General features: G+C 37.1%; 2 protein-coding genes across 4 annotated transcripts in view; one reads left to right on the top strand and one right to left on the bottom strand.

Moving 5' to 3' along the window:
* Nucleotides 1–2,151: 2,151 nt before the first annotated feature.
* Nucleotides 2,152–23,494, top strand: part of mcph1 (microcephalin 1) — a 35,861-nt gene continuing 14,518 nt past the window's right edge. Inside the window, exons 1-14 of the mRNA XM_022762228.1 lie at nucleotides 2,152–2,188; nucleotides 2,853–3,111; nucleotides 3,724–3,785; nucleotides 3,880–3,971; nucleotides 4,088–4,206; nucleotides 4,332–4,413; nucleotides 4,920–5,031; nucleotides 5,113–5,244; nucleotides 5,351–5,431; nucleotides 6,355–7,485; nucleotides 8,553–8,668; nucleotides 11,985–12,022; nucleotides 12,167–12,329; nucleotides 12,413–12,490. Coding sequence (XP_022617949.1) covers nucleotides 3,752–3,785; nucleotides 3,880–3,971; nucleotides 4,088–4,206; nucleotides 4,332–4,413; nucleotides 4,920–5,031; nucleotides 5,113–5,244; nucleotides 5,351–5,431; nucleotides 6,355–7,485; nucleotides 8,553–8,668; nucleotides 11,985–12,022; nucleotides 12,167–12,329; nucleotides 12,413–12,490 — 2,178 coding nt within the window. The 5' untranslated portion in view covers nucleotides 2,152–2,188; nucleotides 2,853–3,111; nucleotides 3,724–3,751. The remainder of the gene's footprint in view (nucleotides 2,189–2,852; nucleotides 3,112–3,723; nucleotides 3,786–3,879; nucleotides 3,972–4,087; nucleotides 4,207–4,331; nucleotides 4,414–4,919; nucleotides 5,032–5,112; nucleotides 5,245–5,350; nucleotides 5,432–6,354; nucleotides 7,486–8,552; nucleotides 8,669–11,984; nucleotides 12,023–12,166; nucleotides 12,330–12,412; nucleotides 12,491–23,494) is intronic.
* angpt2 (angiopoietin 2) overlaps nucleotides 14,044–23,494 on the bottom strand; it is a 17,941-nt gene continuing 8,490 nt past the window's right edge. For 2 of the 3 annotated variants that reach the window (XM_022763224.1, XM_022763217.1), the window contains exons 8-9: nucleotides 16,644–16,774; nucleotides 14,044–15,234 (exon numbers count right to left, since the gene is read on the bottom strand). In XM_022763224.1, coding sequence (XP_022618945.1) covers nucleotides 15,062–15,234; nucleotides 16,644–16,774 — 304 coding nt within the window. In that variant the 3' untranslated portion in view covers nucleotides 14,044–15,061. Of the gene's footprint in view, nucleotides 15,235–16,643; nucleotides 16,775–22,757; nucleotides 22,874–23,494 lie in introns of those variants that run through there. The other variant, XM_022763232.1, reaches the window with a different exon arrangement.

A 23,494-nucleotide genomic window follows, 5' to 3' on the forward strand; every position in this document is an offset into this window, starting at 1 on the left:
TAATTGTAAACAGTATAAACTATATACTATTCATTAAACTATACAGATTTTGTTTTTATAAAAGAAATCAACATATTTAATAATTTTATACTAACAGGAAATGACCATGCTGGGTGTCATTTAAACTACGCAAACACAAAGCAAAATGTTTCTCCTAATATCTTACAACATATAAAGTATGTTGGAACCATACTGCAAGCTGCATATTAGTATGTTATCAACACACAGAGAGGTGACAAGAACTGAGATAATGAGAGACATAAAAGATATATTCATACAGAGGATACGAATAGACCTTTCTCACAGCAGACATTTGGACTTGTCATTGTAGGAGAAGCACAGGTATTACTACTAACATTAACAATGGCTCTGTTGTATTCAACTGCCCTGGTAAGTCACAACAGTGTGACACTGAGCGTGCATAACACTGAAGCAGCTGAAATGGAATCCAGCTATCATTCATTTTATTATTTACACCTATGATTTTCTTACTGACATGTCAATATGTTTTCAGTGTAAAAGGCCTATTGTTTGAAGACTATAAAAAGTATGTGACTGTAGTGAGGCCTTCACAATCACCAGACCTCAACCCAACTGAAAACCTGTGGTAGATTTTGGACAGATGTGTTAAACACCAAATGAGGGAACATCTGTCAGAATAAAGGTGTTCATCCCTCCTGTAGAGTTTCAGAAACTTGTAGAAAGGAACACTGAAGCTGTTCTCGAGGCTTGAGGTGGGCTCACTATTAAGACACCTTCCTGTGTGTTGGTTTTTCACTTAATTTGGCATGGAATATGTTGTTCTGAAAAGTAACACGTGCATTTTGTGATAAATTAGACATATATGTTGAAAATAAGTGGACTGCTGCTGTTGTATTTCTCACATTTTACAGTATTACTATGTTTACTTTTATATTTATGGCATTTGTGCTGTGAAATCAGTATGTGAGCTTAGTGAAGACAAACACACTATTGTGTTTTGTGATTAATGTGACTTTCAGAGGTGAAATGTAACAATTTATAAGATTGTTAAATCAAAGTTTAATAAATAAATAAATGATATCAAATGTTTATGCAAGGCTTTTTATGTATATTAAATTGTGTTAGTTTACCATTTTATTACAATTTGGGGTGTCTTTGTAGATGCACTATCACAAATACTGGCTCAGTCTTTAATATGTCTGAAGTAAATTCTCAGATATCTTCCCTGACATATATATGTGCAGATTACATACCACAGTCTTTCTGCTTAGTCAAAATGCTTGCTCATGACTGTGCATGTATGTGACAAATTAGAATTAATTAATGCTTTCTAAGACTGGATAGTCTGGAGGTTTGTCTCCCAAAATAATGCAGCTATCAAACCAGTTATGCATACTGAATATTGAATATTGTTTGACCCATCTGAGGTAGTGTGTGTCTGCAAACACAATGAAATGTCTGAGGAAGTAGGTAGTAAAAATATACACTTTTGAAATATTTTTGACTTTAGGTAATGATAAGTACTACCAGTGTTCACCAGGTTATACTTGATGGGTCACATCAGCTTTATAACTTGTAGTTTTGAAAGCTTAAATTTGACCTGGACACACACACTAAATGAAATTGTCACCTTAAACTGGCTGCGTAGTTGTTCAACTTCAGTCCAAGACAGTCATCTTTGCTTGAGCTTGCTTACTGTGAGGGAAGTAATTGAGATACTTCTATTCCAGCTCTGCCATTTTCATTTTAAACATCACCTGAAAACAGAATTTTGGTTTAAATGTGTGACATATTTAAACAAGGTTGCCAAACACGAAAAACTGGCAACACACCATATTTTGTCTTTGTTTGATCTAGCTAAGTCACTCTGAAACTTGACCAGAATCCAAACTCATCAAACTATTAATAATGCGAATAAGATTTCACCACTTTTGACCCCTAAAAGTAAGTCGTTATTAACATAGTTATGTGGTTGTCTGTCAAGACGGACTGAATGCTTCTAAAGGTTTACGCCATTCACTGAAAGGAAAGGTGGAAATTGAAGTAGACTTCTTAGAGCGCTGCTCAGGGACACTGCCACAATAACTTTACCCAGTCACTCCTGAGTTGGAAGTGACGTACGTTTCCTCTCAGCCAATGATTGCCGTCTGTCCCAGAATGCTTTGCATCACAAACTGCACGCGCGAACTCTTCACCCTGTTGTCAGGTATTGTATGAAACTGCGCAATTTAAACCTCACTGGCGTATAAAATAAGTACCCGGAAACTACTGAAAAATTCTGGTTGATACCTGTGTTCATGCGTGTGTGCTGCCAATAGTCAAAAACACGTGTAATACGTATGTCAACACATTACAGATGTATTATCCCAAGTTAGCCACAGCAGCGAAATGCTAAGAAAGTTAGGTAGCTCGCCAGTTTAGCAACAAAACGTGGCGAAACTAACATCAATCTTAGCGTTACTTGTCAGGTAGTAGACATTTATAGATGTCAGCTGAAGTCACTGGTGTTTGATCATAAATATGTGCCATAAATATTGTACCTTACACTGAGTAACTTAAAAGATCACCAATATGTTTCATAACCTTCATCGAGTCACAGTTATGTAGCTAACCTAAGTGGCGTGGCTATTACACGATTCTTCACGGCTAAGTTATTTGGTTTATAATATAAAACACTATAAATAAGTTGTGTTTTTAGAAAATACAGGTAGGCGTATGGAGAAAAACATGTTTCCTCCATGTCAGGTTTTCATAGAAACTATACGCCTACTCAATAATGTGCAAAGATTTAAGGGACTTTAAATGTTAAGATTCTTATCCATTGCTCAATATCATGGAGGCGTTTCATCATTTCCAAATTCATTCTACAGCATGACAACGAACCCAAACATACAGCCGGAGTCATAAAGAACTTTCTTCAGGAACAAGCAGTCCTGCAACAGATTGTCTGGCCTCCACAGAGCCCTGCTTTCAACATCAGAATGGGACTACATTAAGAGACAGGATACACTGACACGGCCTAAATCCACAAAAGAACTGTGGCAAGTTCTCCTAACAACTTGGAACAACCCATCTACCAAGTACCTTGAAAAACTGTGCAAGATAGTTGGTGCTGTTTTAAAGGCAAAGGTTGGTCACACCAAATATCGATTGATTGATAAATAAGAACTACTCATGTCATTATTTTTGAAAGCATTCTCACTCTGCTGTTATTTTTTAAAACACAGTACTGTAGCTGCACAGCTCTAAACTGGAAGCTTGTGTCTTCACTGGTTCTGTTATGATTAGTCTATAAGTGATTGGTTGACTGACATAAATTATATTCATCACTCAGGAGCAAAATACATCTTAACAAATGTATTCTGTAGCTTGTTTTTCTTCATATCATATCTTATGAAATGATATCCATAGGAAAATATTATTGCCTGATTGACAGACGGTGTCTGCAGCGTTAAGACAACACTTTGGGCTGTGCCAACTCATGGGTTTTGTCATTACTTTTTATACTTTCTATACCTGTAAGAGTAATTATTTAGTTAATCAAAAATATAATTAGTTGATTGACTATAATAAAAAAAATAATCCTGAGTTGCAGACCTGATATTGACACTGATCAACTGTCAGATAACTTTTTGTGCCTGATTGGTTTAGTCGGCAGATGGACCAAGGACCAATAAAAATTCCTATGCATTGCGAAAACTGATCTTCTATCTCAAAAATGTCTTCATTGGTTTTGTGTAGGTGAATCTTGGAGCTAAAGAGGCTAGTAATGACCACCAGCAGCAACTGTTCAGTTCTTAAAGGTACTGTACATTATCTTAGTTTTTCTGCAGTTTATCCAGGCTGAACTTTATGGCTTATGGTTTAAATTTATCACTCTGTTCAATGTGTCTACAGATGTTGTTGCCTATGTTGACGTGTGGTCATCAGACAAAACAGCAAACTATTCAAAACCATTTGTTCAGCAGCTGCAGGAAATGGGTGCTCAGGTGAGACCACAGAGGGCACATAAACACAGTTGTACTATATTGTATGCCATTTACTGAATTTACAGAGAGCAGATAAATACAATTTGCAAAACCTAAATTTGCCTTTTCTTTTACAGATTTCGAAAACATTCAACAAACAAGTCACACATGTAGTCTTCAGCAACGGTCATTCGGCTACGTGGACAAAGGCCAAGAAAAGTGATGTGAAACTGGTCTCTGTTCTCTGGGTAGTCAGGTAAGAAAGTTGCTTACTTTTTTAACTTCTACAGTTATATGAAGTTTTTTTGATTGTATGGTTATGAAGTTTTACAACATGTTGTTGGGAATCATGTGGCTTATTTTTGGTGAAATGATGTCCAGATGTAACGATGATGGTGTGCGTGCGGATGAAGAGTTGTATCCAGCTTTAAATGAAAGCAATCCTGTGTTAAAGAACAAGAAAGTGAGTAGAGTCAGATTTACATGTGATGTTTATGTTGGTGTCGCAGTTTAAGCTGTCATTGTAAATCAGTGTTGGATTGCTGTTTGTCAAGCCATACATTGTGCTAATTTTGGCTCAGTGATTGAAGTCTTTTCTTCATCTGATCAGAATGTATAAATGAGGTGTCGTGTGATTGTATTGATGATTATAAATGCTAATGTGTCTTAAATACAAAAATCAGGACTTAAAGCATTACACTGTATTAAATTTGAGTCTATTAGCATTTTGAATATTAAGTGGCATTCACTGCTGTGATTAATTCAGTGCACTTGTTCTGGGTTTTGTTTCATACTGCGTGTCACAGTGTTATGTTGCATATACTTAAACAGTGTGTTCATTGTTCATCTTTTCTAAACAAAGTGAGAACATGCCTTTTTAATTGATAATGCTATTTTGACCATAAAAGTATTCAAATGTGCATTAATTTACTTCCTATTGAAAAAAATGATTGTGTTTAATTCAACTAGCATCGCTGCATGCAGCCAAAAGATTCTCCAGAGAGGACACCTGAAAATGACAAGCGCATGAGGAAAAAATTAGATAAGATGATGAAAGACCTCGCTCCAAAACAACCTCTGGGTAAGAGATAATTACACCTTTGGAAATGTTTACTTAAGACCAAAGGATGTAGTTTGTCATCTGACAGTTATTTTTACACAGTTACAGATGTGTCGCCCATCATCATCGATGAAGAGAGTGGAATAGTCTATAGTCCTGCATTGAAAAGATCAGATTATATGGCACAGCGTTTGAAAGACATGAAAGAGAAGCGGGAAAACCTCTCACCCACTGGTATGTGCATCCGCAGGTTTGCAGGCTGATGAACTGATAGGGCCTTAAAAACGTTTCAACACTTTTGAAATGCCAACCAATTCTCTCAAATGTCACTGTCTTTCAGCGTCACAAATGGTTGAATCCTGCTCACCCACTGGACTGAAGCCTACTATTGGGAGCACACCAACTGTCCTCAAATTAATGTGTAAGAACATTTGTGTGATCAATGGAAAGTTGTAGTGTAGTTTCTATCTTTCTCATCTCCCAAGGTCTGTGTCTAAATTTCTAGGGAAGGGAAGTGACAGCATCCTCCTGATACCATATTTGATTTGCATAAATGCAATAGGTAATATGACATAAAGATGTCTAATGTGTTTTCAAAGTGGCTACAAATTGCTGAATATTAAGGATATACATTACAAGCATGTGTCCAGAGTTAGTTGGCAGGTAAAGCAACAAGATGAAGCGATATGTTGAAATATGAGATAGAATTTATAATCAGATTTAGTTTCTTGGGAAGTGCTACATATTTGTCTCTCTAAGCTCCTGAAATAAGAAATTAATGTTTGTAAAAAAAAAAAAAAAAAAAAAAAAACATTTCTCTACTGATTCTGGAGTTATAACGATAAAAATGTACAAATTGGTGAAAATAGGATTTAGTTACTGAATCACAGATTAGTGTGTCTGTGGCATCTTACTGTTTTAAAGCTGCATTAAAATAGTCTGACAGCTAGAGAGAAACTAACAGTAACTGGCAGACACAGAGCAACAATGGCATCCCATTAGAGTCAGCTTCTGAATGTGCAGTATTTACTCGTGTTTTGCCCTCATTTGCTCTGACAGCTCCTAAGAAAAATATCCTGGTCTCTGTAACTTGCTACATAAGCAGTTCTCTTCTTCAGCCCCTTGTTTCCTTCAGCTTTCCACCATTTCACAGTGGGCGTGTAGCGTACAATGTGGATGTGTGAGCTTGTGAAGCACAAGCAGCTGCCTGTGGTTTTATATAGTGGGGCTCAGTGAGAGCCATTGCAAATTCTGCTAAACACGCTGGGAAACAAAAGCAATGAACTGAAAGTGGCTGAGAGATGCATAAAACCTCTAATAATTATTATTCTTTCCTCTATATAGATGACCAGTCGGATGATGATTCCAGTGCTTCTGTTGCTGAACCTGGTTGTTCACCTGATAAAGAAGAAGGGAGAACACATGTTACTGACCACGGCCATAACGAAAAACACCACAGGAAAGGTTCTGAAAAGCCCTGGCTGTCACCCTGCCGTGATGTGCCAAAAAGGATTTCAAGTCCTTTGAAATTTCCTGACCTGAAGGACAAAAAGGACGAAGGATGCAATAGACAAAAAAAGTCAAGAAGGACTTCAGTCAGAAAAAAGCCTGCAGAGAATCACAAATGTGTAGGTTTATTAGAATGTCCTGGCCAGGATACTAGTCCTGACGACAGCAAGAACTTTCAGAAAGAAAAATCACCTAGCCCATTACCTAACAAGTCTAAAAAGGGAAAGCGAAAAATTAAAGCATCTAAATCTTTTACAGAAACTAAGACCAATATTTGTCCTGATGATGTGAATTCTTCCAGTTGCCTCTCATCACCATCTATGTCAGTTGATGCTGCAGTTGGACCGTCAAAAGAAACTGCTGCTCCGTTACAAAAACAGAAAATACACAAACGAGCCAGACCATCACTTTCTGCCTTGGTACGATCTTTCACTCTATCTGGTGAATCTCAGAGTGTTGCCTCAGTTTCAACTGATGGAGATGATAATGTGTTTGAGGACTATTTCTCCCCAGCTAACCACCACCAGCCACCTAAAAGACCTCTAATGTCTAATCTACCTGTGGAGAGGGACGTTCACATTCCTTTTGAGTTGGACTCTGTCCCAATGAAGAGAAAACGAAGAAGTGAAAGCGTTGGATCTGAAACTAACAGTAAAAAGAATAGGAAACTGGAAGAAGGTCAGAGTGGTAGAAATCGCAATCACCAGTCTGATGCACACAGTCATCCACAACATGATGTGGAAGAACCTCGGCCTGGATTGGAGTGTCCAAGTACCAGTGCACCACTGGTGGCTAAAAAGCGAAGACAGAGCACCTTGCCCTTTACAAGCACCAGTACAACTACAAGTGGTGCAGGAAAACAGAGAAGAGCATCTACATTAGTGCAACCGACAATGTTAACGGAGGATAACACAGTATCAGAGCTACAGAAAAACTCTGTCAGTGTCCTTTCTCACACCTTGGAAAGTGAGTAATAAGACTGCCAGAGTTAAAAACATAACATTAATAACAATGAACCCAATACTCAGGTTTCCTTCATCATTATTAACTGAACAAAACTAAATATTACTAATGGTGTTTGAGCTTTCACAGTGGTGGAAGATTTGATTGTAATCTCTGGGTCATGTATTTGGTTTAAAAAGGTTTGCAACATAATTATTGTTTCAGGGATTACTTTACTTTCATTAGTAAATGATTCATTCCAGTTATTTGCTGAAGGTGAATTTTTATTTCTCGATGTCCCATTTTAAAAAGAAGAATAAAGATATAACTTCATTAAAAAATGAGGCCCTTTTATGTGAATATTTTTGTGATTTTCTGTATGTGTTTGTCTTGCAAAGGCCTTATTAGTAATTTAGTCATAAATTTGACATATATGTAAACATATAAGTGTGTGTGTGGATATATGTGTGTGTGCATATACATATGTTTGCATTTGTTTTTCAGTATGTGATAGACTCGCAAACCTGAATATGATAAGTAGTTTCTCAACTGGACAGAGCTTCATATAGAAAATCTGCATTTCATGTTTCTCAACTGAAGCTTTCTTTGCCATTTAAAAACATTACTGATATAAACCAGTTTCACACTATCAGAAATCATTCATTCATTTTGATTTTATGTATTAAGTAGCAGTTTTTAAGTGCTGCACTTTTGGTCATGTTGTGGTTGCTTTGATAACATTTAGATCACAGGTTTATTTGAGTTCCTGTATTGTCTGATTCTGCTCTTATATATGTGAAACTGAGCGTATTTAACATTTCATTGAAAAGGTGCTTACCTTGAACAATATATGAGACCTGAGAATATTTGTTTATGTCTTATTAACCTCATTCTATCAAATAATTATGAATTTGTAATAAATTGAAGAGTCTGTAGTAGTGATGTAATGTCAGCTTTCAGCCATGTGTAAGAGAGCAGAGATGAGCAAACATAAATGCACACACAAACACACAAATAGTGCCTGCTGTGTGATAGCTTAAGTGACACACCCCCGCACTGTTCTCAATTGTTTTTCTTGTTTTCACATGTAGGTAGAGGAAATGAATGTACAGTTGCAGCTGGCTTAACAGAGATCCCCTCTGAAGGTGAAGAAAATCACAATAAGCAAGTCAGCTCGAGTCTTCAGAAAATGGTCAACAAAACAAAGGTAAGAAGACTTGATCGTTTTGAAATGTCTAACTGAGCTGAACTGTGCAGTTGTCTAATTTCAATTATGATGACTGAATTTAAAGACTACTTTTGCACTGAGTCGGACAGTCAACCCAAAAAAAATGCACATTGATAATACATTTCCTACAGTGTTCTGGGGAAAAAAATTGAATGGGATTGCAAAAACAGGATGTTGCGAGTATTAAGTCACCAGTAGGAAGCTTTCTGATTCATTACATACTGCTGTGACATGGCACTGCATTTGTAATAAAAAAAATCTCCTATCTGCTAATTTATATACTCCTTTGTCCACTGTTTACATTTTAGTGTCTGCTAAATTGCAAGTAGTTGACTTTGAGGCAATCCACGTTTTGATATGACATTTCTTTCTCAATTCTTACTTCTAACCAGCAGGAACTTTGCAATGTGCATCTTCCCTCATGAAGGAAAAACAGAAAAGTGAACAAAGTGTAAAAAAAAAAAAAAAAAAAAAAAGCATTTTCTCTGTTCTTCACACTTTCCTCATTCACCTGAGCTTGTACCTTATTTATGTTACGAAACTATTGCAGCTGCAGAAAATGACAAAATCCTGACATTTATGGTTTTCTGTAATATAGGAAGTTTAGGAAGTAAACTAAGCATCTGTGTGTGTGTGTGTGTGTGTGTGTGTGTGTGTGTGTGTGTGAGTGAGAGAGTGATTCCATTTAAAGTATTTCCTCCATAAGGTCATACACTTCCATAGCTGTAGGCGTTTGACGCATCTAGCCAAGAGGTTCTGTCTGGTCCTGAGGGTTTCCTGTGTTTTGCCTCTGTGATGGTAGCGTACAACTTCCTTGCTTGTGAAATGCACCTGGGCTCTGTTTTCGTTACGCTGGTAACCTCAACAAGCTGCAGCTGAAAAAAGCGAAATGTGACGTCATGTTGCTCCAGGGAGCTCCGATGGGTTGACTTTATTGTAGCCAGATTACAGAGATGATGTAGTTGTTTTCTTGGTTCTATGTAAATCATGAGAACAGATTCATATCCAAATATGGTTTTCAAATTTATGCTGTATTGGTAAACACAGCCATCTGTGATGAGCTCTTGAAAGTCACACCTGCATGGCTCATCAATCTTTGAGGTGCAGATGACAAACAATGATAGATTTCACATCACTTAAATTTGGGTGCAAACAAGGCAGATTAGCTGTTCGCAGCTGCTTTTAGTGTGGAGTCTGTTGGAAGTAATACAAATATCAACAGAAATCTTCACACTCATTTTGTTCATTTTTAGCAGGTTAGAAATGCTCAGTAAAAGATGTAGAGGGCGGCCTAGTTGTCTCAGGATACAAACTCTATAACCCAGCCATCTTTTCTTCAAATCCAATACAGACCTTTGTCTGTATCTTTCTCTCCTTATGATTCCTATGTTGCCTTACTGTCATTATCCAGGAAAGACACAGTTCATTAAAAGGAGGTCGACTTTAGTGGTACCCTGCTGGGCTAGTGGCTAAAAGGGGTCTTTGTTGAAATTCCCCATCACTCTCTCATTATTTCTTGTCATCTCTCCACTGTCAGCTCTTCAATAAAGCACAAAAATGCTTTTGTATGTATTTTCTGTCTGTCCTCTCAACCCCGTTTTGATTTCTATAAATTTATCAACCCAGGAAATTACTGAAGTGAGATGAATTTGGTTTGAAGGTAAATTCCTAGTGAGAGATTTCATTCTCTTTTATAAATCCTTTTAAGTCTAAGATTCTTTCAGTAATAGCCAAGAGTCTGAAGCAGTTGCTTTTGACCATGTTCGCAAAACATGTTAACTGATATGAGCTACTGCATGTACCAATGGTATTTTTTGGGTCAGGATTTATGTAAGGTTCTCTTTATGTGTGAGAAGTGGTAATCTGGTGTTTTTACTCTCATCACTGATATTTGTATTTGCCTCTCACAGCCCCAGTTAACCTCCACTTTTGCAGAGACCCAGGATCCTCATCTCTCTTTGATTTTCTGAAAAACGTCATTTTCAGTGGGCACAAAATAGTAGCCATCAAGGAGACCTAGTCATACACTGAAGAATTTCCTTCATTTGTGCTCGGAGGCCCTGCTGCGGTTCACACCAGCTCTTTGTCGGCGGCACATTATGCTCATTCTTCAAGTGCCTGTTTTCTTGTGCTGCTGCCAAAACATGCCCACTGCATAAGATAAGCCAAAGTCCCCTTTGAGGAATCTTCAGGGAATAGCTTCCCATATATTAATTTGTTAGACTGAGTGTAAAAGGCTTCAAAATGAGCAGCTCTTCTAGCCACCTTTTAGCTGTCCTGTAGTGTTAGCCGCAGATAACCCTGTAGTGGATCATTAACAAATTGGAGTATAAAAGTATTTTCCTCTGAAGAAAACTTCTGTCAGGATAACCAAGCAGTAGCAATAATGTGTTGACGCAATGAGTTCACAACTTGCTTATCATGGATAATGTGATGTTTGACTGGTGGGGGCAGGGCTGGTGGGCCATTTTGGCACCACCATGTTCAGCAGGCCTTAACCCCTGACTTCCAGCTGGGGGACCAGATATCAGAGTCTGGTGGGAAAGGACCTGGCGGTCCCGTTCGTAGCTGCTGCTCAGGTGTTTGTGTTGATTATAATTCTCTGTTTTGGGGCCAAAGTACGTGGCTGGATGGACCACAGTCATCAAGTTACAAATTTACAGTTCCGTTTCAGTGGCTCTGAATATGTTTTTCTCGACCCATGGCCTTGGTGTTTGATTTCCTTTTTGGTCTCTACGCAACTATATATCTGGCAGGGTTATTGAAAGTGCATGGCCTGTTTGGCCGTTGGATAATCATCCTTTGACATGTTCAGTGCTGTATCATGCAACAAACCAGCTCACAATACTTACACCCAAAAGAAACATGCATTAAATTCCCAAGGGTCTTTCAGCCATTTTTGGAAATTTATAGACACTGTATTGTCGCTACTTTAAAGCTCAAATTTTTTGTGTTTTGCTTTTACAAACACAAGCCAATAAACTGAAATTAAGCCAAATTTATGCTTATATAAACACTCTAAAGCTTCTCCACATATATTTAATTGTTTGCCAAATTTGTGGATATTGTCATCAATACAAAGCTATGAATACAGACAAAACTAAATTTAAAATCCTCAAGAAAATGTTTGTGTATCAGCTTAATTGATTTAATTCACTGTCTTCTTACGCTAAGCATTTACATTTGTTCACACAATATCAGTTGAACTGTCCAAGATCATTTAGGGAAACAGAAATTTGGTAAAGAAAAGTGTTTTAGCCCTGTCATTAGTTTTGTGTGTTTATTCTTGTTTCAGGCTATGAGAACATTGGTCATGACAAGCATGCCCACTGAGTAAGTACCTCAGACATATAAAACTTTGCCTTTAGATAAATGTCACCACAAAACCTTTAATTCATTGGTGAGCAAGTTGGTAAAAAAATATGTTTTGTTAAATTGTCCGTGTTGGTTGCTCTCTACTCTATTCACCTCCTGTAGGCAGCAGCACACAGTGGTTCAGGTGGTGAAAGCACTGGGTGGTTTTTCAGTCGTTGACCGTGTTTGTGAGAGCACAACTCATGTGGTGTCTGGGGGTCACCGGCGGACTCTCAATATTCTGTTGGGCATAGCTCGTGGCTGCTGGATCCTCTCTTTTGAATGGGTATGTAGTTTATTAATGTTAAGAAGCCATTACATGTTATTTAAGTGTTACACTATCTTCTGTTCTTATTTTTCCTTGAGTAGATTCTCTGGTGTTTGGAGCAAAGGCAGTGGATTCCAGAGGAACCATATGAACTTTCAGACCAATTTCCAGCAGCACAGGTGAGTACCAGTACTAGTCTAGTAGTACTAGTAAAAGTGTCCAGAACACAAATGCTGCCAGCATTAACCTTCACTCTAAACCTCATTATTTTTTCCATTGGTGCAAACAATCAGATATATTGATTTTTGTCAAGTGCAGAGCTTAAGTTAGAGATGTATACAAATACGTTTCTTTTACTGACAGCAGAAAAGTTTGTCATATCTTTCAATTTTATCATAAGAAAGCTTTTTACATTGTGATTATTTTGGCAGATATTACAATATGAGATTTCAGTTGAAATGGTCATTTTTGCATTTCATTTTCACTGAAAGAAATTTAAGTGGTGATGATGTGATTTTTGTAAGGTGTTGTACCAAACAAACATGTTTACATGTTTTGGTACGTCATAAAATTATGATTTGTAGGGAGGGGCCTCTCTGTAGCACCATAACACTTGTGGTGCTAACAATGCACAACAATGTTGTGACACATTTGACCTTTTATCAAATAAGATTTCAGCTCCTGTGATTTTTTTTTTTAAAGCTCCTGCAATTTGGATATTGCACTTGGCCATATTGCGATTTCGATTATATTGCGATTAGTTGTGCAGCCCTAGTGTAAACCATTCATTCATGGTTTAAATTTCTTCAGTTTTACATTAATAATTTTTTCTGTATGTAAATAATATCATCCATATAAATCATCCTATTTCTCACTCAAAACTAATAAATGATCGTAAAACCAAAGCTGAGGAAGTCAGACGGAAACCTGCTATTTTTTATTGCCAGTCATCCATTTTCAGTGTGCTTGTTTTTCCTGAAACATCCTGTATGAAGTGTGAATGTTGCCTCTTCCTGAACTCGTCATTCATGAATCACTGTCCCCTCCTGCCACTGCGAGGGAAGAAATGGGGTCTTGATGCAGACAGATGTCAACAGATTTCCTCTTGAAATGATGTGATGGCTTTTGTTGTGACAGACAAAATATTTTCATGTCCCCAAGGCCATTTACTGCTACTTTACTCCTATGGATGCATCCAACGATTGGCAAAGCACAAGCTTCTCTCTTTTGTTCATATCCTGCACCCTGTGGAGCGTGGTCTTGCCTTCGGCTGCTATCAGTGTCAGTGATAGAAGCTGATGTCAGTAGCATTGTTTAAATTGTCACAGTGAATTTTTCATCTCTCACTTATTCACTCACTTTACACTACACAAAAGAATGATGCTTGACCTCAATGAACTGGCAATAAGATTAAAAGACTGAATCATATATGTCACATGAGGCCAATATTGAAACAGTTTTGTCATTTTTACTTTAACTCAAATCTTTGTGCCCATGAAGGATCTACTGTGACCTTTATAGGAAATGTTACAAATCATTGATCAGGATTGCTTTATGGCTATATGGGATTGACGGGATGTAATCTGATGTACAAATGGTTATCTTATCCATGAGCTGATTCTCAATTAATTTTCCCCAAAGGAACAACAACAAAAGAAAGTGAATTTTGTAGAATTTTGAAGTTTTATTTTGAAATAGAAATTATAAAACATTACAGAAAAAGTTGTGGTGATCTGGCATTTGTGCATTCACCAGACTGTTCATTGTTATAGTGTAGAACAAGGTCATGTTAAATATTCAACTTCAGGTATATAACAGCTGGTAGAGCATTACACTCAGTCACTCTAACAAAACCTAAAGCCAGTGTTTACTGATGAGAAATCAAGCTTCCTCACTTGGACAACTTGTCATAAATTGTGCTTGTTGTAGTTTCAAAAGAGTCATTACATAAATAAAAAAATACATTCCCAAAAGACTGCAAAGAGATCATCGTCATGTATGAGCATGTAGGAAGGTACTGCAGAATTATATTAAAAGATATCCTCTTAGTTTATGTGCAATGAAATCATTAACTAGCTAGGAACTAGGAGGCACTCAAGATCTCTCTGACAAATCTCTATCCTTTTATAATAATGTTAAATATCAGCCTTAAAATCTACATATAAATTAAACAACAAATGTACACACATTCTCTGGAGAAAAACGATCCTAAGAGAAACAATTTCTGTGACATTTTTACATTTGCATTTACATTTTAGGTATTCAACAGAAGATTTTCTTGAACACATAACAATCACTTTGAGCCAGTTGTTTATATGTTGTACCATTGTCTTTTTCCTAAAATGAGCTATTAGCAGCTATTATTCAAAATCTAGTTAAATGGCTGCTTAAACTATATTAAAGAAATTAAGTTAATTAATGTCACATTTTACTCTAGTCTCTCCTGTTTGTTTAGCTAGCTGTCATAACTCAATGTAATTACTATACCCATAGTTACCTATACACACAGACATACGTATTTTCATTTTAGATATTTGTCAGTCCATATTTCACAATTTTTGCAACAACCCATTTCATTAAAATTATTAAACATATAAACATGCACAGAATATGTCTTTTCAAAGGTATGTAACAATGTTTTCATTAAGTGCTTTGGCTTCCTTGAGATTTTTTTACTTTTGGTTTTGTTGTTTGTTGCCGTTTGTCAGGCACAGTTTCCTTCCCACTTTGTTTAATCTGAGAGTGACGGTTCAAAGGGAACCTGTGAAGTCTGCTGGTCTGATCATCATTGTCGTGGACCTCAGTGAATAGCCCGAGCCTTTCCAGTAGTACCATTTGATTCCATTGAAGCGATTCGAGTTTTGGCCTTGTTGGTAATACATCCCATTCAGATTGGAAGGACCGCAGGCATCAAACCACCAACCTAGAATATCAAAACAAACATTATCAATTTAAATGTAACGTTGTCAAAGAAGATAATGTATACAGCTCATGGATGGTGACTGCTGTTGATCACATGGCAAACTAGAATAAAACGAAATATTACTAAATGTAAAGCCCTTTCAGAGCTAAACCATCTTTATGTTGTTTTGTGGTAACTTGAGTCCATTTATCCATGTATTTTTTTAACGGTTACTTGGCTTCTATGGAATGAATAGTATTAATACACTTTCAACTATGTTGCACTTGTAGCTATACTTAAATCAATGCCATGTCATGGCATCACATGAGCAGCTAGTCGAACTGTTAGAAAGTTGCAGTACATTCTTCCGTCATGTCATGGTGTCAAGGCAGGCATTTCACATTTGGCAGCATCAACTCGAATTGGATGTGACAGTGTAATTGCTACTGCTCTTACTGGATTGTCACTTATCCTTGACAAACACCCCTTTTTATTTTAGGTCCCCGTGACACTTCTTTCATCAGTGTCATCAAGTTTTCATCAGTGTGAGCTGGGAAGAGACTGACTCGACTGATAGCTTGGTTGATGAACTTTTAAAGACTCTGGATTGGTGTTTTTATTCAGGAGTAATACCTGTCATATGTAGTCCAAAGAAACAGCATGTATATCTGTAAACAGCATTCAAGTAAAAACCTGAAAACCTAATCTTTCAGTTTAAAATATGCAATGATTGCAGCCAAGATTATGGTTTTACATACTATAATTACACACTGCTGTCAAATGAGGCTTCCACTGAGTTGTCAGTTTATTACTCACTCCTGCAACATTGTCAAACTCGCTCAAAATCTGTGCAGCAGAAACACAGATAGCGTTGTATGTGATCATTTTTCTGCTCCCATTTACATACAGGTTGACTACATTCATTCATATTTTTGTTCATTCAAACCATGCAGTTTCATATTTGTACTCTCTACACTGGGTCAGTACCAGTCAATTCCATTTGTGCATTATGTGCATATTGAGTCCCCTGTGAGAGACGCCTCATGGGAAAAAAGGGATAGGGTTAGCTTTTTCATGCTTTCATGCTCACTTGGCAGACCCCAATACAGAGGGAGACAAACTTCTGGCAGTGGAGTCACTTTCAAGGGAACGGAGGAGGACCTTTTAGCTCTGTTCCCAGGCTATTAATGTCAGCCATTGTAGGGACTGAATTCCCCAATGAGTTGATCAGTGATTAACTCTGAGCTAATTGTGCGCTTTGACCTGGCAACAAAAGTACGGGAGCCCTTAAAATGCCCTTGAAGATTTTCGGAGAAAGTGCCAAGATTTAGGTGGTTGCCGCTTTGCTCCACAACAAGTGCCCAATGCAAATTGATGTGATTTTTCTGTTTTTGTGATGAACAAGTTATTTACAAAAGTGTGTTTCTTACCCCCTGTTGTCAGTTGTGAACATTTGCAAACACATTTGTCATTGTCTGCATCCTTTGTACTGAAATCACTTCCTGGCTGCCCGATGCTGCTTATTTTGCCTGCTGTTCCACTGTAGCCTTTAAGGTGTATCCTGTAGAATGGAAAAGGAAAAATGAAGGAAGAGGAGGAGGAAGTTTGTGACTACTGTTCCTCAAAAGGCAACGTCCAACTCACTCATACAGCTTCACTACAGCTGGATCAAAAAGGGGTTTTGGCATAAGGATTAAGTGTGTGCTCATTAAACTTTTGTTTGATTTTGCTGCTGTTTTTGAATTTAACAAGCAGCTTGATGATTTAATGTTTTGTCATGCAATTCTTGTCTTTTTTTTTCTAAAGGATTTGTGCAATGCTATTTGTGTGAGGTGTTTTGTAGGAGACATAAGTTGCTGAGCCAAGTAACTGAAGACCAAATTGGTCATAGTTAAGGGGGCTTAAGATGTGAATAGAACTGTGTTGAATTGGAGCATTTCAAGGTCTGTTTGCCAAATTCAAAAGAAGTATCCATTCCTCTTTGAAATCAGCTTAGGTTCAGTAGAGAAAATACTTCTGAAGGTTGTGTTATTGCCAAGAGTTGCAGATTGAATGTTAGAAATCCAAGACATTTTATGTTCTTCCTATTTTTCAAATTCTAACAAGTTTTATTACATTTTCTTTGGGCTCATGCCAGCACATCAGCATCAGGAAGAAAATGGTCTTATACAGCAAGAACCAGAACACTATCAGGACTTTCTCTAATGCGTTGTGCAGTAGTAGTAGTAGTAGGTCCGCAATTATGAGCTAGTGTTTACAAAAGGGGTTTTCAGGAGATAAATATGTGCATTATATACCCGAGAGAGATCGCAACTATATTTTGGCGGGTATTGAAGTGCATGGCCTGTTTGGCCGTTGGATAATCATCCTTTGGACAGTTCAGTGCTGTATCTGCAACAACCAGCTCCACAATACTTACACCCAAAAGAAACATGCATTAAATTCCCAAGGGTCTTTCAGCCATTTTTGGAAAATTTATAGACACTGTATTGTCGCTACTTTAAGCTCAAATTTTTTGTGTTTGCTTTTAAAACACAAGCCAATAAACTGAGAATTAAGCCAAATTTATGCTATATATAACACTCTAAGCTTCTCCACATATTATTTAATTGTTTGCCAAATTGTGGATATTGTCATCAATAGCAAGCTTATGAATACAGACAAAATAAATTTAAAATCCTCAAGAAAATGTTTTGTGTATCAGCTTAATTGATTTAATTCACTGTCTTCTTACGCTAAGCATTTACATTTGTTCACACAATATCAGTTGAACTGTCCAAGATCATTTAGGGAAACAGAAATTTGGTAAAAGAAAGTGTTTTAGCCCTGTCATTAGTTTTGTGTGTTTATTCTTGTTTCAGGCTATGAGAACATTGGTCATGACAAGATGCCACATGAGTAAGTACCTCAGACATATAAAACTTTGCCTTTAGATAAATGTCACCACAAAACTTTAATTCATTGGTGAGCAAGTTGGTAAAAAATATGTTTTGTTAAATTGTCCGTGTTGGTTGCTCTCTACTCTATTCACCTCCTGTAGGCAGCAGCACACAGTGGTTCAGGTGGTGAAAGCACTGGGTGGTTTTTCAGTCGTTGACCGTGTTTGTGAGAGACCAAACTCATGTGGTGTCTGGGGGTCACCGGCGGACTCTCAATATTCTGTTGGGCATAGCTCGTGGCTGCTGATCCTCTCTTTTGAATGGGTATGTAGTTTATTAATGTTAAGAAGCCATTACATGTTATTTAAGTGTTACACTATCTCTTGTTCTTATTTTTCCTTGAGTAGATTCTCTGGTGTTTGGAGCAAAGGCAGTGGATTCCAGAGGAACCATATGAACTTTCAGACAAATTTCCAGCAGCACAGGTGAGTACCAGTACTAGTCTAAGTAGTACTAGTAAAAGTGTCCAGAACACAAATGCTTGCAGCATTAACTTCACTCTAAACCTCATTATTTTTTCCATTGGTGCAAACAATCAGATATATTGATTTTTGTCAAGTGCAGAGCTTAAGTTAGAGATGTATACAAATACGTTTCTTTTATGACAGCAGAAAAAGTTTGTCATATTTTTCATTTTATCATAAGAAATCTTTTACATTGCCGATTATTTTGGCAGATATTCAATATGAGATTTCAGTTGAAATGGTCATTTTTGCATTTATTTTCACTGAAAGAAATTTAAGTGGTGATGATGTGATTTTTGTAAGGTGTTGTACCAAACAAACATGTTTACATGTTTTGGTACGTCATAAAATTATGATTTGTAGGGAGGGCCCTCTCTGTAGCACCATAACACTTGTGGTGCTAACAATGCACAACAATGTTGTGACACATTTTACTTTTATCAAATAAGATTTCAGCTCCTGTGATTTTTTTTTTTTAAAGCTCCTGCAATTTGGATATTGCACTTGGCCATATTGCGATTTCGATTATATTTGCGATTAGTTGTGCAGCCTTAGTGTAAACCATTCATTCATGGTTTAAATTTCTTCAGTTTTACATTAATAATTTTTTTCTGTATGTAAATAATATCATCCATATAAATCATCCTATTTCTCACTCAAAACTAATAAATGATCGTAAAACCAAAGCTGAGGAAGTCAGACGGAAACCTGCTATTTTTTATTGCCAGTCATCCATTTTCAGTGTGCTTGTTTTTCCTGAAACATCCTGTATGAAGTGTGAATGTTGCCTCTTCCTGAACTCGTCATTCATGAATCACTGTCCCCTCCTGCACTGCGAGGGAAGAAATGGGGTCTTGATGCAGACAGATGTCAACAGATTTCCTCTTGAAATGATGTGATGGCTTTTGTTGTGACAGAACAAAATATTTTCATGTCCCAAGGCCATTTACTGCTACTTTACTCCTATGGATGCATCCAACGATTGGCAAAGCACAAGCTTCTCTCTTTGTTGTTCATATCCTGCACACCGTGGAGCGTGGTCTTGCCTTCGGCTGCTATCAGTGTCAGTGATAGAAGCTGATGTCAGTAGCATTGTTTAAATTGTCACAGTGAATTTTTTCATCTCTCACTTATTCACTCACTTTACAACTACACAAAGAATGATGCTTGACCTCAATGAACTGGCAATAAGATTAAAAGACTGATATCATATATGTCACATGAGGCCAATATTGAAACAGTTTTGTCATTTTTTACTTTAACTCAAATCTTTGTGCCCATGAAGGATCTACTGTGACCTTTATAGGAAATGTTACAAATCATTGATCAGGATTGCTTTATGGCTATATGGGATTGACGGAATGTAATCTGATGTACAAATGGTTATCTTATCCATGAGCAGATTCTCAATTAATTTCCCCCAAAGGAACAACAACAAAAGAAAGTGAATTTTGTAGAATTTTGAAGTTTTATTTTGAAATAGAAATTATAAAACATTACAGAAAAAGTTGTGGTGATCTGCGATTTGTGCATTCACAGACTGTTTCATTGTTATAGTGTAGAACAAGGTCATGTTAAATATTCAACTTCAGGTATATAACAGCTGGTAGAGCATTAAACTCAGTCACTCTAACAAAAACCTAAAGCCAGTGTTTACTGATGAGAAATCAAGCTTCCTCACTTGGACAACTTGTCATAAATTGTGCTTGTTGTAGTTTCAAAAGAGTCATTACATAAATAAAAAATACATTCCCAAAAGACTGCAAAGAGATCATCGTCATGTATGAGCATGTAGGAAGGTACTGCAGAATTATATTAAAAGATATCCTCTTAGTTTATGTGCAATGATCAATTAACTAGCTAGGAACTAGGAGGCACTCAAGATCTCTCTGACAAATCTCTTATCCTTTATAATAATGTTAAATATCAGCCTTAAAATCTACATATAAAATTAAACACACAAATGTACACACATTCTCTGGAGAAAAACGATCCTAAGAGAAACAATTTCTGTGACATTTTTACATTTGCATTTACATTTTAGGTATTAACAGAAAGATTTTCTTGAACACATAACAATCACTTTGAGCCAGTTGTTTATATGTTGTACCATTGTCTTTTTCCTAAAATGAGCTATTAGCAGCTATTATTAAAATCTAGTTAAATGGCTGCTTAAACTATATTAAAGAAATTAAGTTAATTAATGTCACATTTTACTCTAGTCTCTCCTGTTTGTGTTTAGCTAGCTGTCATAACTCAATGTAATTACTATTACCCATAGTTACTATACACACAGACATACGTATTTTTCATTTTAGATATTTGTCAGTCCATATTTCACAATTTTTGCAACAACCCTTTCATTAAAATTATTAAACATATAAACATGCACAGAATATGTCTTTTCAAAAGGTATGTAACAATGTTTTCATTAAGTGCTTTGGCTTCCTTGAGATTTTTTTACTTTTGGTTTTTGTTGTTTGTTTGCCGTTTGTCAGGCACAGTTTCCTTCCCACTTTGTTTAATCTGAGAGTGACGTTCAAAGGGAACCTGTGAAGTCTGCTGGTCTGATCATCATTGTCGTGGACCTCAGTGAATAGCCCGAGCCTTTCCAGTAGTACATTTGATTCCATTGAAGCGATTCGAGTTTTGGCCTTGTTGGTAATACATCCCATTCAGATTGGAAGGGACCGCAGGCATCAAACCACCAACCTAGAATATCAAAAAACAACATTATCAATTTAAAATGTAACGTTGTCAAAGAAGATAATGTAATACAGCTCATGGATGGTGACTGCTGTTGATCACATGGCAAACTAGAATAAAACGAAATATTACTAAATGTAAAGCCCTTTCAGAGCTAAACCATCTTTATGTTGTTTTGTGGTAACTTGAGTCCATTTATCCATGTATTTTTTTTACACGGTTACTTGGCTTCTATGGAATGAATAGTATTAATACACTTTCAACTATGTTGCACTTGTAGCTATACTTAAATCAATGCCATGTCATGGCATCACATGAGCAGCTAGTCGAACTGTTAGAAAGTTGCAGTACATTCTTCCGTCATGTCATGGTGTCAGCGCAGGCATTTCACATTTGGCAGCATCAACTCGAATTGGATGTGACAGTGTAATTGCTACTGCTCTTACTGGATTGTCACTTATCCTTGACAAACACCCCTTTTTTATTTTAGGTCCCCGTGACACTTCTTTCATCAGTGTCATCAAGTTTTCATCAGTGTGAGCTGGGAAGAGACTGACTCGACTGATAGCTTGGTTTGATGAACTTTTAAAGACTCTGGATTGGTGTTTTTATTCAGGAGTAATACCTGTCATATGTAGTCCAAAGAAACAGCATGTATATCTGTAAACAGCATTCAAGTAAAAACCTGAAAACCTAATCTTTCAGTTTAAAATATGCAATGATTGCAGCCAAGATTATGGTTTTACATACTATAATTACACACTGCTGTCAAATGAGGCTTCCACTGAGTTGTCAGTTTATTACTCACTCCTGCAACATTGTCAAACTCGCTCAAAATCTGTGCAGCAGAAACACAGATAGCGTTGTATGTGATCATTTTCTGCTCCCATTTACATACAGGTTGACTACATTCATTCATATTTTTGTTCATTCAAACCAATGCAGTTTCATATTTGTACTCTCTACACTGGGTCAGTACCAGTCAATTCCATTTTGTGCATATGTGCATATTGAGTCCCCTGTGAGAGAAGCCTCATGGGAAAAAAGGGATAGGGTTAGCTTTTTCATGCTTTCATGCTCACTTGGCAGACCCCAATACAGAGGGAGACAAACTTGTCTGGCAGTGGAGTCACTTTCAAGGGAACGGAGGAGGACCTTTTAGCTCTGTTCCAGGCTATTAATGTCAGCCATTGTAGGGACTGAATTCCCCATGAGTTGATCAGTGATTAACTCTGAGCTAATTGTGCGCTTTGACCTGGCACAAAAGTACGGGAGCCCTTAAAATGCCCTTGAAGATTTTCGGAGAAAGTGCCAAGATTTAGTGGTTGCCGGCTTTGCTCCACAACAAGTGCCCAATGCAAATTGATGTGATTTTTCTGTTTTTGTGATGAACAAGTTATTTACAAAAGTGTGTTTCTTACCCCCTGTTGTCAGTTGTGAACATTTGCAAACACATTTGTCATTGTCTGCATCCTTTGTACTGAAATCACTTCCTGGCTGCCCGATGCTGCTTATTTTGCCTGCTGTTCCACTGTAGCCTTTAGGTGTATCCTGTAGAATGGAAAAGGAAAAATGAAGGAAGAGGAGGAGGAAGTTTGTGACTACTGTTTCCAAAAGGCAACGTCCAACTCACTCATAACAGCTTCACTACAGCTGGATCAAAAAGGGGTTTTGGCATAAGGATTAAGTGTGTGCTCATTAAACTTTTGTTTGATTTTGCTGCTGTTTTTGAATTTAACAAGCAGCTTGATGATTTAATGTTTTGTCATGCAATTCTTGTCTTTTTTTTTCTAAAGGATTTGTGCAATGCTATTTGTGTGAGGTGTTTTGTAGGAGACATAAGTTGCTGAGCCAAGTAACTGAAGACCAAATTGGTCATAGTTAAGGGGGCTTAAGATGTGAATAGAACTGTGTTGAATTGGAGCATTTCAAGGTCTGTTTGCCAAATTCAAAAGAAGTATCCATTCCTCTTTGAAAATCAGCTTAGGTTCAGTAGAGAAAATACTTCTGAAGTTGTGTTATTGCCAAGAGTTGCAGATTGAATGTTAGAAATCCAAGACATTTTATGTTCTTCCTATTTTTCAAACTCTAACAAGTTTTATTACATTTTCTTTGGGCTCATGCCAGCACATCAGCATCAGGAAGAAAATGGTCTTATACAGCTATTAGAAC

The sequence above is a fragment of the Seriola dumerili genome, unplaced genomic scaffold (assembly GCF_002260705.1).
Source record: "Seriola dumerili isolate Sdu_G_001 unplaced genomic scaffold, Sdu_1.0 BDQW01000024.1, whole genome shotgun sequence".
NCBI classification, from domain to species: domain Eukaryota; kingdom Metazoa; phylum Chordata; class Actinopteri; order Carangiformes; family Carangidae; genus Seriola; species Seriola dumerili.